At 43.5% G+C, this 16,399-nt stretch overlaps 1 protein-coding gene across 7 annotated transcripts in view; it reads left to right on the plus strand.

The window, feature by feature from the left end:
* The window catches only part of AFF1 (ALF transcription elongation factor 1), a 199,197-nt gene extending 185,550 nt beyond the window's left edge, over positions 1–13,647 (plus strand). For all 7 annotated transcript variants that reach the window (XM_027971160.3, XM_042251614.2, XM_027971161.3 and 4 more), the window contains 5 exons: positions 1,536–1,672; positions 2,273–2,344; positions 3,068–3,208; positions 5,637–5,860; positions 8,228–13,647. In XM_027971160.3, coding sequence (XP_027826961.1) covers positions 1,536–1,672; positions 2,273–2,344; positions 3,068–3,208; positions 5,637–5,860; positions 8,228–8,349 — 696 coding nt within the window. In that variant the 3' untranslated portion in view covers positions 8,350–13,647. The remainder of the gene's footprint in view (positions 1–1,535; positions 1,673–2,272; positions 2,345–3,067; positions 3,209–5,636; positions 5,861–8,227) is intronic.
* The last annotated feature ends 2,752 nt before the right edge of the window (positions 13,648–16,399 follow it).

The raw sequence follows: 16,399 nt of genomic DNA on the forward strand, positions 1-16,399 counted from the left end.
GTGAAAGTGAGGTCGCTCAGTCGTGTCCGACTCTTAGCGACCCCATGGACTGCAGCCTGCCAGGGTCCTCTGTCCATGGGATTTTCCAGGCAAGAGTACTGGAGTGGGGTGCCATTGCCTTTTCCGATAACTGAGTATAGAGGAGTGTATTTCATCTCTATTCTTCTTTTACTTATTGTTGGCTAAGGAAATTAGAACTCGGCAACCCACTCCAGTATTCTTGCCTGGAAAATCCCGGGGACGGAAGAGCCTGGCAGGCTACAGTCCGTGGGGTTGTAAAGAGTCTGACACGACTAAGCACATGAGCGCAGCATGTATCACCTTTAACACTGTCCCAGGAGGCCCATAGAGTTATCACAGGAATATTCTCACTAGTAACCTTACAGAATTCTCAAAGAAGTGGGAATTGGCAAATTGCCTTAGTATGGTTATTTTTGTTTCTACCCTGAGGCCAATATAAATTTTGAAAATTCCATGAAAGAGATGGTATTGGATAAGTAAATTGGAAGAGTTAAATTCCCACCAGTGAAGCAAACCAATAAGGCCCTTTACTATTGATTATTTGGGGCATGCTGATCGGATTTTTATTCTTTCTGTCACTGATTTTCTGAGCCTGGGTTCTCTAGAAGAAATGTCTTAAAATGAAGTTGTTTTTTAAAATGAAAGGTAGCAGCCATGTTTCTTTGCCGATTCGTCACCATCTCCTTACACTCCACGTGCGTCTTTATGGTTTTCAGTCTTTCTCTTTGAACATACCACATTAGAGGCGTTAGCAGACGCTACAGCCTTGCCCATGTCGTGGTGACCAGTTGCTCTTACCTCGTGTGCCGCTTATGCGTGTGGAGAGGAAAGTGGAGGCTCTCGCCCCAGTCTCTGTCGAGTTGGCTGAGTTCCACCAAGTGAGAAGAGTGTTAAGTGACAAAATGCGTATTCAGGCTTAAGTGACCGCCAGTATCTGGTTGCATCCATACGTCTGCATTCCCGTTGAGGGACTCTGAAACGTTATCCTTGTTGACCCAGAGGACTGCCTTGTGCCCTTAACCCAGGCTTCCAAAGAGGGGATCTGTTGGGCTGTAAAATACATCAAAAGATTATTGTTCGACATGATACCTGAGATGCTTGTAAACCATAACATTTTTTTACTTGTTGCGAGATAAAGTTCAGCACATACAAAGAAACCATGAAGGCATCATTCTAGATGTATAGAATAACCCTCATATAACGGGTAACTGCACGCTAGTAACGAGGGGACCATGTACTTGGTGCCGTAGCTTGAGTGTGTACTTCGGTAGATTTTGAGAAGTGAATCTTATTACGATTGTCTTCTCTTTCCTACTGAATTTTTGCTGGAAGAAAGTTCTCAGTAAGTCAGAGCAGACAGGCTTTGGTTATCATGGTTGAGTTAGTCTGTCCCTGACTTCTCTCCAGCCGTAGTTCAGTTCAGATGGTGGGGGCTGGTTTCTGTAGAGAATATGTGTGAGAAGCTGAGTAAAGTCCGTGTTAGGCTTGACAAGGACTGTGTTCTTCGCCCACAGACGGACAAGGTAGGGAAGGCCTTTAAATACCTGGAGGCTGCCTTGTCCTTTATCGAGTGCGGTGTCGCCCTGGAGTCGGAGAGCCCCGCGTCCAAGTCGGCGTACTCCATCTACTCGGAGACCGTGGACCTCATTAAGTGAGTGCCTGCCCGTGTTGTCTTCCTCTTAGTACTTCCTGTCCTCACCTTTACGGCTTTAATCCATGTGAACTTTGGTGTGAGGACAACTTAACAAAGGGGAGCCTTTAAGAAGTCACTGATCCAGGAAGTTGGTTGGTTTTCTGTTGTTTTTTTTTTTTTGTCATAAACTGAAATTGTGTCCCAGATGAAGTGCTAAACCAGAATAACTTGGTCCGGCCAAGTGAACGGTGAAATGCCAGTCCCTTTAGGGAGGGGGTTGGTTTCTTCCAGCTTGACTTTCTTATCAGATGCCCTCTCATTTCCGCTGCGGCCCTCTCATCTTTATCACCTGTGTTTCAGCAGGGGACTCGGTAAGAACACAGGTCTGCTTGGTTTCAAGCAGGTGGGTAGGTGAGAGAGCAGGCGTGTCCTCGCCTCGTCTTCTGGATGGCTTGAACTGTCGCGCTAAAGCCTTGTTTGTCTTCTCTGCTGCTGTCTTGTGGTCACATCTTTAGGAAAAATCAATATGAAACCAAGACAAACATAATAAGGTGTCTTTGTGCCTGGAGTTTTCTGACTGCCTGTTTTGACTTGATGTACATGTATATTTTCCTGTAGGTTCATATTGTCATTAAAATCCTTCTCGGATGCCACAACGCCAACACAGGAGAAGATATTTGCTGTTTTATGGTGTGTATTTTTCCCTTTGTCTAGAAAGTATTACATTTGCTTTTTCATCTCTTGATGTTACCAAGAGAGTTTGATAGCTTGTTTTCTTAAAATGAAAATAATAATGAAAGGTGAATCAGTACCAGAAAGTGGGAGTTTGTGTGTCAAGGGGTTAATCTCACTGGTGATTAATTATTATGAGATGTCATCTACTGCCATTTTACTGATGACTCAGATTCTTTGGTCTTGTGACTTAAATTATATCCTTGTGTATCTGTGTTTGACCATTAGAATGCAGGCAGATTCTTTACCATCTGAGCCCTGAAGGAAGCCCATTCATTGGAAAAGAACCAATTCATTGGAAAAGACTGGCACTGGGAAAGATTGAGGGCAGGAGGAGAAGGGGGCGACAGAGGATGAGATGGTTGGATGGCATCACCGACTCAATGGACATGAGTTTGAGCAAACTCTGGGAGATAGTGAAGGACAGGGAAGCCTGGCGGGCTGCAGTCTGGGGGGTTGCAAAGAGATGGACACACAGCTTAGTGACTGAAGCACAACAGATATCACTGCTGTTTCACCTGTGTTTACTTCTGACGCTAGTACAGGGAGGTTCTTGATGTTCTTCCTCTTGTTAATTGAGGAAAATCGAGTGGTGGAAAAGGTTTGGTGGCTCGCTCTCATAGTGGTGATACTCATGTCTCTAAGGCAGTGCTTCATTTCCACTTACCTTTTTGTTCACAGCATGCGTTGCCAGTCCATTTTGAACATGGCAATGTTTCGTTGTAAAAAAGATATGGCAATAAAGTATTCCCGCACGCTTAACGAACACTTCTTCAAGACTTCTTCCAAGGTTGCTCAGGCACCTTCTCCATGCATCGCAAGGTAATGACCAGCCTAACTGAAATAACTCCCGGTGTTAAATGCTCTCTTTATGTGCCTCTTGTGTGCCTTCAGCATGTCAAAATACTTCCATGTGCGGTCTTGCTCCTTCAACTGAAATCACCTGCACATCTCTACCTTTTTGAGGAGTCGTTAGAAATCACGATATTTGCTGGCTGGGCAACATAAAGAGATAATTGTAAAAGAATACAAGGTCCATATCTCAGACCTTTGAGGATGTTTAGATATGCCCAACGATGCTACAGGCAAAGCCAGCGGAACCAGAGACAAAGTCCTTTATCCTTCTAGACCAGGGGTCCCCAACCTTCGGGATCTAATGCCCAATGATCTGAGGTGGAGCTGATGTAATAGTAGTAGAAATAAAATGCACAATAAACATAACATGCGTGAATCATCCTGAAACCGTCCTGCCCGCACGCACTCCCCCCCAAAGTCCATGGAAAAATTGTCTTCCTCAAAACTGGTCCCTGGTGCTGAAAAGGCTGGGGACCACTGTTCTGTACAGCATGCCATCTTGGCATTTCACTAAACAAGAAGTTTGCAGAACCAGTTGCCTGCCACCTTTTCAGGATCTGGAACAGAGACGAAGAAAGAAAACAATTCAAGCTAAATTCCTTCCCCCACTTGGTGAACTGCTCGTCTATCCCATGAACTGTCGAAAAGCAGAGTCCTTGTGCAGGTGTTTTTGAGATGAAGATATAGAATTTCCTGCCCTTTAGTACTTGTCTAGGTTTTTTGTTTTTTGTTTTTTTTTTTTAATTTGGTCATCCTCCTTGAAAAGCTCCCAGTTCTGATGGGTTTTGCTATTTTAAGAGCATCACCTAGAAGCCTGCCCCATTTCCAGCAGGTTCAAAAGAGGAGATTCCCACATGGCTTCTCTTAAAAAAAGACAGTCCTGATTGAGAATGAACTTCTTACCTCTGAAAATGACTCCCACCTCTGAGGTAGTCTTCTCAAATAATAGGTTGTCAGTCACTTTGTTTTCTTTTTAAGTTTTTATTTTGTATTGGAGTGTAGCCGATTAACAATGTTGTGGTAGTTTCAGGTGGACAGCAAAGGGACTCAGCCATGCATAGACACGCGTCCATTCTCCCCCAGACTCCCCTCGCATCCAGGCTGCCGCGTCAGTGAGCGGAGGTCCCTGTGCTGCGCAGCAGGCCCTTGCTGGTCGTCCGTTTTCAGTATAGCAGTGTGTACACATCCATCCCAGACTCCCTAACTATCCCTTCCCGCCCTCCTTCCCCCAGCCGCCGTACGTTTGTTCTCTGAGTCTGTGAGTCTCTGTTTTGTACGTAAGTTTATTTGTTTCATTTCTTTTTAGACTCCACGTATAAGGGATATCATACGCTATTTCTTGCTCTGTATCAGTCACATAATTTGAGATCACTCCTTCACTGTGAGCATCTTCCTGTACCAGACCTTGTTGTAGGTGCAGGAAAGCCTCAGTAAACAAAGCAGACAGGAATTGCTGCCTTCGGGGGGCTCCTACTCTAGTCCTTCCAAGTGTGCATTCTGCTGGGGACACTTAGGATCCCTGAGGACCCACAGAGCCCGAGGGTGGATGTCACCACGTCACCAGGTCACGGCCGCTGGCCATCTCTCCGTTCATATGCCTCAGTCCTTAGGTCTGAGTGACTGCACCTGCTTTCTCATTTGATCCGTGTCAAGGTGCAATTGCAGGTATGGGTGGACGGTCCCTAGGAGAGCAAAGGGCGTGCTGTGAGTCTCTGGGGCCCAGTCTCCTCGGGGACTGTGCCCTGGTCAGCCAGTCACAGGTTCAGTAGGTGTTTACCCAGAGCCCCCGCTGTGCTAAGTGCTAGACACGCAGAGACGAGTCAGACACGGTCCCTGTCTTCACGGTGCCTGTGAGGCAGGGGGAGGAATAGAAGAATAGGAGGAGACGTGATAAATGTGAGAGGCAAGGTCATGCGACGGAAGGAAGCTGTGATGTGCCCCAGGGTCTGGGACAGCGCCAGGTGCAGAGTAGGAGCTCAGGGATGTTTCTTGAGTGGACGAAAGAAGGAATATATCAGAGATGAGGCCCATCTTCTCAGGGAAAGTGTTGTCTTGCCAGGAGAAGCTGGAGTAGAGGGTGGGGAGAGAAGAGATTCCAGGCCATGGGCGTAGCAGATGCAGAGGGCCCAGGCATGCACCGGGAATACGGATCGACCCACCCAGTTCTGTGTCCAGGGAAGGCCACCTTCCCCGGTTCCTTTTTCCGTTTGGAGGGTCCTATGCCACTGTGTTTTAGGAAATAAATTTCCAGCACCCTGAAGGGGAAGGGCCCCTCTTTGACTTCATAGAAGTGACTGGCATCTTGGCAGATACACAGAGACCGGGTGACTGGGATTGCAGTTCCAGAAGCAGGAGTTCAGGTGATTAACCAGTCCTCTTTTCTCCCGCTTCCCAGAAGCACAGGCACACCGTCCCCCCTCTCTCCGATCCCTTCTCCGGCCAGCTCCATAGGGTCCCAGTCAAGCGCTGGCAGCGTGGGGAGCGGGGCGCTGCCCGCCACCATCAGCACCCCCGTCACCATCCAGAACATGACATCCTCCTACGTCAGCATTACTTCCCATGTCCTTACCGCCTTTGACCTGTGGGAACAGGCTGAGGTCCTCACCAGGAAGAACAAAGGTAAATGGTTCTGTGGTGGTGGTTACCGGGCCATGGGGATTGGGCAGGGAATAACATTGCCTGTTCCCTTCAGTGTTTTGGCCTTTTTGTTGTTTTAAATTATAGGTGATTTACAATGCTGCATTAATTTCTACTGTAGACCAAAGTGATCCAATTACCCATATATATATTCTTTATTTTATTCTTACCCATTATGGCTTGTCACAGGTTGTTGAATGTAGTTACCTGTGCTATAGAGTAGGACCTGGTTGTTTATCCATTCTGTGCTATGTGTCTGCTGCTGCTGCTGCTGCTGCTGCTGCTGCTGCTGCCAAGTCGCTTCAGTCGTGTCCGACTCTGTGCGACCCCACAGAAGGCAGCCCACCAGGCTCCCCCGTCCCTGGGATTCTCCAGGCAAGAACACTGGAGGGGGCTGCTGTTTCCTTCTCCAATGCATGAAAGTGAAGTCACTCAGTCGTGTCCGACTCTGTGCGACCCCATGGATGGCAGCCCGCCTGGCTCCCCCGTCCCTGGGATTCTCCAGGCAAGAACACTGGGGTGGGCTGCCGTTGCCTTCTCCATGCCTGCGCGCATGATTTGCGTCTGCTAACTGCAAACTCCTACTCCACCCTCCCTCCTCTCACCTCCCCCTTGGCAACCGTAAGCCTGCTCTCTATGTCTGAGTCTGTTTCTGTCTCATGGGTAGGTTCATCTGGCAGAGTTTAGATTCCGTGTGCGAGTTATAGCATATGCTGTTTGTTTTTCTCGGGCTGACTTACTTCACTTGGTATGATAATCCCCCGTGTTGCTGCACTTGGCGTTATTTCCTTCTTTTTTATGGCTGCATAGTAGTCCGTTGTAAATATATACCACATCTTTATCCACTCGTCTGTGGGGGGACATTTAGTTTCTTTCCATATTTTGGCTTTTGTGAATAGTGCAGCTGTGAATGTCTAGGTGCATATATCTTTTTTTTTTTTTTTTTACGAAAAATATTTATTTTTAATTGATTGATGATTGCTTTACAATATTGGTTTGATTTCTGTCATGCATCATCATGAACTGACTATCTGGGTGCATATATCTTTTTGAGTTAGAGTTTTGTCCGGATATATGCTCAAGGGTGTGGAGTTGCTAGATCATATGGCAATTCTGTTTTTAGCTTTTTGAGGAACCTCCATACTGTTTGCCACAGTGACTGCCCCAACACAGTCCCACCATCTGTCACTGTTTTCAAGAAGAGGAAGTTGTAGCTATTTACTCTTCTTACATTTTCTCCATTCTGTCACAGTTCTTCCTTGAGATGGATTTCTGTGACTTGATCTTAGCAAAATTAAATTAGAAGTGGCTTCTGCACCGTGCCTCTTTGGGAGTTTTGGTATCACTGGTGGTGGTTTAGTAGCTAAATTATGTCCGACCCTTGCAACCCCATGGACTAGGGTCTCTGCCTGGCTGTTCTGTCCATGGGGTTTTCCAGGCAAGAATACTGGAGTGGGTTGCCCTTTTGTTCTCCAGGGGATCTCCCCGACCTGGGAATCGAACCCAGGGGCTCCTGTACTATAGGCAGATTCTTTACCGACTGAGCTACAAGGGAAGCATTTGTTATCATTATTTCCCCCTGAACTGAAGTGCTAGCAAAAGGGCAAAGCAAATGCAAAAGGAAAGGCATCAGCTCTCGCCAGGAACAACGCATTTGACATGGGAAGTGGCATTGCCTGAAATACTGAGCTTACTGTTTGTTTTCACTGTATGTTAAGAAAGATGGTTAGCAACAGTATAGGAAAATACGGCTTAGTGAACAGTCTTGAGTCTTGTTTGAGCAGAAAGCCCTTGGAGAAATCCAAGGTTCAGGAGATGATTGATCATCCTATCAGAGGAACTGTTTGGTGGCTGTGACCATTAAGTAAAAGCATATATGTAAATACCAGATGAAAGCCTGGACGTGTTCTTGCCTGGCTATACAGAAACAGTAAGCCAACTGGCTGTGGCCATTTAATTTCCTCACAGCCTCTTGAAACTTCATTCTCTTTCTTAGCAAACTAATGATGCTTTTTATTTTTTTTTTAAACATATTGGGTACTTTTGTTAGTTTTCCTTCATGTATCCACCACTGATCCCAAAAGTATGGTGTCAGCCACTGTGCCAGGCATTATAGAGTCAACACTGAAACAAACGTAGTTCCTCCCCTTTTAGAACTACTGGAGAGATGTGGAGAATTAGCAAACCATTACAGTAGATTGTGATTTTTAAATTTTTTTTGCTGTGCTAGAGAAGTACAGAGTATTGTGGGGATCAAGTTTCTGGAACCTTGACTTCTTTGACTTTTTATGTTTTTATTTTTGCCTGTGCGAGTGTGTTTACGTGGTTTTGGGTTTGCTTTGTTCGCAGAATTCTTTGCTCAGCTCAGCACAAGTGTGTGCGCGCTGGCCCTCAACAGCAGTTTGATGGATCTGGTGCACTATACAAGACAGGGTTTCCAGCGGCTAAAACAAGTAACCAAAACACCTTAACGGAGGCCCAGGTGGATTCGATGCCTTGGGAACTATTTTGCACATTGGAAGCCTCAAAACAGTCCAGACATTTGTCTCTTTAGAATACCAAACTCAAGAAGAGAAGCACCATGAGATGGCCAGGACCTTTGTTCACTGAAACTCGAGAACTATGGAATCGTTGGTTGGACAGGATGGTTTTGCAGAAGCAGAGAGGAAGGAGGCTGGCCTGAGAGGTGATCTTGCCTTTCCTAACTAAAGGATGGAAGTGCAATGTAGCCTGAGTGGGCGTATTCTTGGTCTAGAAACATTTCCATTTTTTTTTTTAAACCAGCAGGATGCGAATGAAATGAGAAGCAATTTCAACTCTGAAATCAAATTCACATCATCTCAGTAGCCACATTAGTTCATTCCCAGAAGGAAATTTTTTTTTTTAAACCAGTTAGTTGTGGTGTAGGGCTTTGTGGGTAATTTGCCTTTTTTAAGTTGTGGGGGGAGTATTTGTTTAGTAAACTCTAATGGTCATCTATAAAACATGAGTTGTGGAGGACTCCGCTATACCCCCCTTTCTGCCAGTGAACAGTGGCTCTGATAATGCCAGGTATTGTCCTAATATACGAGTTGCCTGGACACTGCCCGTGCGGCCCGGCTCCGAGTTCTCCGCTCCTGCCCTGGAAGGCGGCCCTGAGGGAGCTATAGCGTCTGCATCTCCGCCCGCATCTCCACCCGCATCTCCACCCCCATCACCACCCGCATCTCCGTGTGCCGAGTGCTGCGGAGGGCCTGGTGCCGCCGTTCCTGTCCCCTGCTCCAGCAAAAGGCAGTCACATTGACTGTATTCTGCATTTTCTACTTTGGGGAAGAAGGGAACCAGCACTTACCCATGACCAGAGGGTTGAAATTCTTCTTAATTTTTGTGAAGTAGAGCTGGATTTTGAGGTGCTGCTCTGTGGCCTAGTTATGTGGAAACTTACGTTGTCTAACCGACTCAGAGTTTTGTCAGCGAACGAAGAAAAAGGAAATCTACTTCTTAGAAAGGCTATATTTTTCTGCTACGAGTTACTTTATATTTATAGCAAAACTAGACTTTGAGAGCCCTTGATTGTCTTTGTCTAGGGGAAATTAACTCCCTGAGAGGCTGTGGAGATTTGGGGTAGTTAATTAGACTTAAAAAATAATAATAATAAAGTCACCGCATGCCTTCACTCCAGAGTGCACACTGTCAACTGGATTTGATTAGATTGAAGAGGATCTGTGGCCTTCCTATCAGTTGTTTTTGCCAGATTCTATACATTAAGCCAAGTTTATTTGGAATGACCTAAAAGTGGGGGAAAAAAAAAGAACAAAAATAAACCCCAGAATTCCCACATATCCATAAGCACAGATTTTTTTTTCGTTGAAACTTTGAGGGTTATTATTGGAAGCATTATTATGAATGTTGTATATTTAGAAGCTAATTCTTTTTATCCCTTTTAGAAGTAGAATTTGCGCATGTATTACAATTGAGGAGTGTTCCCGCTACAGTTGGTTTTTTTTTCTTCCTTCATCCCATTCCACTCCCCTGCGTGTTGTTTCCTCCCAAGCGTGTTGGACATCGTCGTGTTTATTTATTAGTGAAGAAAGGCGTGCCATCTTTATTTATAATGAAGAGTTCTAAAGTCCATACGATGAATGTAAGAATTTTCTTGGTCATTTGATAACTATGTAAAAGGGATGTACAGAAGATGGGAGTGATGCTTATTTTTCACAATATAAATTGTTTGTGTGAAGCTGTTCCTTCCATGTCGTTTATTATCCAGCCTGTTCTTCGGTTATGGCCAGCTTAGGTTAGAGCAAGAGAATTACAGCGGCAGTAATAACTGACGCGCGATCTTGATGGACCGATGTCATCTGTTGCTGCTGTGAGGCAGAGCCATGGTCCTTTTTGAGCTCGTTTAAAAAGCAGCCTGTTACATGAACAGTAAAGGCCTGGAAGGTTGTGTGCATGCGTCACTGAGTGTCCATCTCTTCTGTGTAGGAGATGAGACACCAGAATCAGGCTTCTGTGGTTACTAAACACCTTCTTTTCCCTCTTACTCCCTTGGTCATTCCCGGCCCCTTCACCCCATCACTTCCCAGGACAAGCCGCCTGTCAGTATGGAAGGGTGTATTCCTATAGAGAGGCTCTGATCTATGCAGATAGCGCCTAGTGTGTGTGTGTCTCATCAGGAGCCGAGTGCCCCCGAACTGAAGACATTTCCAAGTCAATTTCCCAGCCATTTCTAGAAGAGGCGATTGCTTTTTCAGCGGCCTTATTCTGTGTGTATCTTTTCCACCCTGACCTTTATATGAAGATTTTATTTGTCCCTTGCAGAGATCAGTTTGTACTATTTTGATCATGGAGTATTTCTGATTCTTAACTGCAACATGCATTGTACCCAAAAGAATTCTTAATGGCAACTTTTAAAATAGAGTATGTAAAAGGGTTGTGGCCGATGAATCCTTAATGTTCATAATGTCTTTTCACTGTTACAGTTGTATATAGAAACCTAAAGGATTTTTAAGTCATATGCACTTTTTCATTGCATGCTTAATTTCCCAAAGGCAAAATTTGTACTGCAGTAGATAATTGAAGATTATAAAATTAAGCCTTTGAATATATGAAGTTCTCATAACAACCATAATAGTACACACTTCACAGTGAGGCAAATGCAGAACATCTTGCGTGAAAATAGAGTGTAAAAATTTTGCCTTTGGCACTACAGTTTCGTGTTTGTATGTGTGTGTATGTATGTGTGTCTGTCAATCTTTACTAGGAAATGGAAGAACACTGTTTTACTTGTAAAATGTTCAATGTTTCTGTCCTTCCTGGAGATAATCAAAATGTGAATCACTGAATTTAAGGTTTTAGCCAGACTGAGGGCCCTGATAAACAATGAAAGACATTTCCCTGAAATTTACCAAATTACACTGGGTTAAGAATGCGAAAACGTTGGCCGTGTGCCATCTATGGTAGAAGACGGGAGGGTCCACCTGGCATATTACCAGGAGTAGAGCTACAGCAGAAGGATGGCTCATCTGATGCTATGATTTAACCTCAACACTGAGTGGAAAAAGCATCTTTTAAAAAAAAAAAAAAGGACCTTTATTTTACAATGTGTTTTGACCAAAATGTTTAACTATTTCCCCAAGACAAATTGGACCACGTTTATCTTCCTCATTCTGTGTCCTTTAATTCCCAATCTTGGGATGTTTAGAGGCTAACTACCCCTTTCTGGCTAAAAACTTGCCTTAATTGGTACCTCAAATATTAATGTCAGTAGGATCAAGAACTTACTATTTTGTGATCCCTGTTCAATAATTTTTAGAAGCAAAAAAAAAAAAAAAAAAACCAAACCGTTGTGCCCTCCAAAATGAACAGAACTCTATCTCTAATATACAAAAGGAAATGTGTGTGTGGACATGCATACAGAGAATAAGAGGCTGGCTGAATTGGATATATTTATTGTGCCTTTGTTGACCGAACCAAATTTTGGAGTAATGCTGTATTCATTTTGCCAAGGCTTTAGGAGACATCAGGTGGGACCTGCACCTTTTTCTCTTCTGTTCTTATAAAGTTGGAGGTGTATTTGTGCATCTTTTACATAAATGAATCAAATCAGGCTCTGATTCCTTACCTCCCACCAGAGTCTACTTTTTGCTCAAGGATTTATTTTCCCAGACACTACACAAAATCTGTGAAAAACATTGTCACTCCATCTATTACACTCTTTACTGCCGATCAGCAGTATTTAAATGTTGCTGGACTATTTGGCTGCCTTTTAGAAACACAAGCAGAGAGATACTTCATTGTGGTGAGGGCGGGGAGGGCGTCAGGGCGAGAGCGGTACTTGGTCCCTTTTTCCCTTTCTGTAGTGAGTTGCCTCTTTTGTTTTTGGTTCTACTTAGAATTTGTGGATTTTTTTTTCCCCCTATAGTTTTGTCATTTTGTTGGTGGGAGGAGGTGGAGTGGCAGAGTGGTGTAGGGGATTTTCCAACAAACGTGTCAAGTGGTATTTCTACCATATAAACTTCAACTATTCAATCCCCTGTGTCAGTCACTGAAAATCTGGGAATGAATTGTGACCACTGGCCATGTTCATTAGTTCTTATTTATGAGGAGTTGACAAGCACCGTCTACCACGTCTCTTAAGGTGGCTGTAAATTTCCCACTGTCCCAGGGAAAGACATTAGATTCTGTTCCTTGGTGTGCTGGATAGCAACGGGTACTGTGATGGGTTGAGAAGTTTCCTGTATTTCTCTGCCCAAGAGGACAGGCAGGAAACTTAGAGCCCCCTGGGAGCCAAAATATTATTACTCTGTCGGCCTGAAAGGACAAGGGAGTAAGACCACTGAGGCTGGCCATGCTGCGCTGGTCAGACCAGGCAGTGGCTGACCTAAGCAAGATAACTTGCTTTGCTCAAAAGTAGATGTTGAAGCGATGCTTAATACAGGCAGTATTACCTTTTGTTAATTAACTTTTGTTTAATGACAGAAGGCAGGATCCGCCTTTTGTTCAGGCCATCGACATGTATTGTTAAGACGGCACACCCCCTCCTCAGATATCAAGTGTACACTGTTAATGTTGGTGTGTGTGTGTGTGTACACGTGTGTCCCAAATCGTGTGTGTGTGTTTTTCTTCTGAATGTGATCATGTTTTGGATGATACCTGAGCAGGGTTGCCTTTTTTTTTTAATTTATTACCATTATATATTATATTATATATTTTTTGCTTTCTTGTAACATTAGAGGAAAGTCAAATCTTGGTATTATTAAAATTGTTTAAAAAGGAATAAATCGTCCAGTCGATCAATGAAGATCACTGGTCTATCTCTAAAATAATATGAACTTTTCTTTAATTATTGTGTAATAAGGTGCCAGCTATCTAGTCCACACAGTGATTTTGTACGTAGGATAGGGAAGCAGTGATGTGCCCAATGGGAAGTTGTGCAACACAGAGAAAAGGAGGACTCTATGTGTTTTATCTACTTCAGCAATGGAACTGCAACATGGGGATTTTGTGAATAAAATTTAGCTGCCTTGTATAGTCCTTTGAAAGAGACATAAATGATCTGTGAGAATTATAGCTTTTTTCTTTTTTTTTTAGAAAAAAAAATTTGCAAAATATCTTTCCAAAGATAATGTGCCACAGATCTTTTGTTTATTGTTCTCTGTAATGAGGATTCATTATTGTTTAAAAAAAAACATGTAATTGACTTGTTCGTCTTCAGATTCTTTACTTTTCATTAGATGATCGAGCTGTAAAAAAAAAAAAAAATTAATAAAAATTTAGAGAAATCATTGGCGTGGAATGCATGCTTTCACTTTGCCTGTAATTGTAAAGGAATTCCTAAAATTGCTATAGGTAGTTACTCACAGCCCAGCAAAGTCTCATGTGGAATAACTTGCCCTTATTCACAGTATGTTTTGTTGAAATGGGAAAGGGGCGGGGAGAGGGCAGCGAATCCTTCTGTTCAGTTTAGTTTCAAGATCTCATTCACAAACGAGCCTGATACCACCAGTATTAGGTCGCTTATCCTAACATCAACTGCCAGGTGCAAGTGACCAAACTGGCCTCTTTACAGTTTGCAGGCTGTGGGTGGACATGCTTGTAGAATGTTGATATTGGAAAGACTCTTAAAGCTATCTGGTTTCCCTTCCCTGTGCCACTCCAAAAGGACTACTACTCTGCATGCTGAAATATGACTGCTAATTCAAATCCTGGCTCTCTGGTCTGCTTTGTGACCATGGGCAAGTTAGTTAACCTGTCTGGGCTTTTCTCATCAACGTAAACCGATTTGGTATCTACTTAGCAAGGGAGGAACACATGAGATGGCGTACAGAGAGTGCTTAGTCTAGTGCTTCTGCCTTAAACACTCAGACTCGTGGCTTTTTTAAACGTCCTCCTTCCCCTCACTGTACCACAGTATTCCCACAGGTGACTGAACACTGATAAAGACCTTGCTACCCACCTCTCCTACTTTGATATTTTGTTCTTCCTTACGTTAGGCTGACCTCTACTTTTATCAGTCCTTATGAAAAAACAGGGACCTACCTACCCTTGGCAAGCTTACAGTAGAGTTGACAGCCAGCAATGACGGTGGTAAGTGTGCAATGGCAAGTGGGGGAAAAAGGGGTGATGTAGCCTTGATTAAGAGCAGCTCAGGCAAGAGCTAGAACTAGGCCTTAAAAGATGGGTCTGAATTTTCACAAAACCTTGCCATGTCATAGCTTGTCTATTACGAATTTTCCGTAGTTGTTCACTGTATGTTTGTAACCAGTTTATTTAATACCAACTACCCTGCTAAACACTGAGATTCTAATTTGGAGTTAGTATAAAGGATGCTTCCACAGCCATCCCTGAAGCAAGCTAGTTGGGCAGACTCAACAGTATTTCCCCATATTTTATGTAAAATGGGTGCTTGTATCTTATACCTAACCCCTAAAAACATCAGCGTGCATCTCCTAACAGTGTCCTACATCTCGGATTTGTTTTCCCTACGTGTCCTCCTATTAGTGTTGCTAACTTAAAGTCTGTGGTGAGGATACAACAGCCAAAACTCATAAACATGGGCTTTTCTCTGTACCAACCATGTTTCACTTAGAGGTTTTAGCAGACATTGATAATCTGGTCCTTTACTAACCATGGCTATTATGTTTGGAAAACATGAAAAGGAAAAAGTGACCCAATTTGATCGGTAGGGAACCTGCTATCTTCATTTACATTTTCATTCTTATGGTGCTGAGTATGTTTTTTGTTACAAATGAAGTTGCCATTTGTAGTGCAGAGGTTTTGGGACCAATACTCTAGACCCAATTCAAGAGCCTAGCTGGATAGATACAGGGTAAGTTTTAAGTCATACGGAATGAGTTCATCGCTAGGAAGGGTTTCATTAATGAAGGAAGAGGATGCTGAGCAGTTAAAAAAAAAAAAGAACAAATTATTCCTCCAGGATATTCATCTTTTTCCTTTTATTATATTCAGGATGCTAACCTCTTACTATGTTGTTAATACTTCTCTCCAAATTATCTTTTGCTTTGTAGTTTTTATTATAGCATTTTTAAAAATAGTAAACTTTTTTTAACTTTACAATACTGTATTGGTTTTGCATACACTGACATGAATCCACCACAGGTGCACATGAGTTCCCAACCCTGAACCCCCCTCCCTTTATCGTCTCTCTGGGTCATCCCAGTGCACCAGCCCCAAGAATCCTGTATCGAACCTAGACTAGCGATTTGTTTCCTACATGATAGTATACGTTTCAATGCCATTCTCCCAAATCATCCCACCCTCTCCCTCTCCCAGAGAGTCCATTTTTAAACAAAGTTTGTTGAGTGTTAAGTAGGCCAGCTTCTACCGTCTTTGCAGTTTCTGCTTTTGGTATTTCAAGGTATGTAAGGACAGTTTGCCAGACACTGGAAGACAATTTTACTACTCCTGATCACCGGCAGCAACTTGAAGGTAAGATCACAAACTCCTCTGTGTGTCTTTTTGTCTTTTCATGTATTTAGGCACTGTTGGAGCCTCTTATTTAAATGAATATTTGTTCACTATTTGCCATGGTTGTTGGGAATGTGAATTGTATACAGTCCAGGCCGTTTTAAATTAGGACCCCTAAGTGGTGTTCAAAACTCTTGAATCCATTTTAAACAGCTCTGAAGGCCAGCGGGTCTTTACCCAAATATAATTGGAGGTTTATCTGCTGTTCCGGTTGTATTAGATAACTGTACCCATCTAGCAGGTTTTGTCTTAGGCTTCTTTCAGTGTTTGTGGTTTCTGCACAGACCATGCTCAGCTGAAAGCCAAAGCTCTAGCGAGACATCTAGGCTCTGATAATAAAGACCTGTGCCCTTTGGACAGACTGGAGGGCAGGCCTTGAAATACTTTGTAAACACAGTTCTATTATAGCTTGAAAAGACCATGTGCCTGCTTCAAATAAGTGCTTTATATCACCCTTCTCTACTACAGGGGCCCAGCCCCAACATCTCTAGCAGACAGAAACAATTATGGTTTGCATTTCTCCACTGCTAAATATTCCTGTAAATTATC

Source organism: Ovis aries, chromosome 6, assembly GCF_016772045.2.
Source record: "Ovis aries strain OAR_USU_Benz2616 breed Rambouillet chromosome 6, ARS-UI_Ramb_v3.0, whole genome shotgun sequence".
Lineage (NCBI taxonomy): Eukaryota > Metazoa > Chordata > Mammalia > Artiodactyla > Bovidae > Ovis > Ovis aries.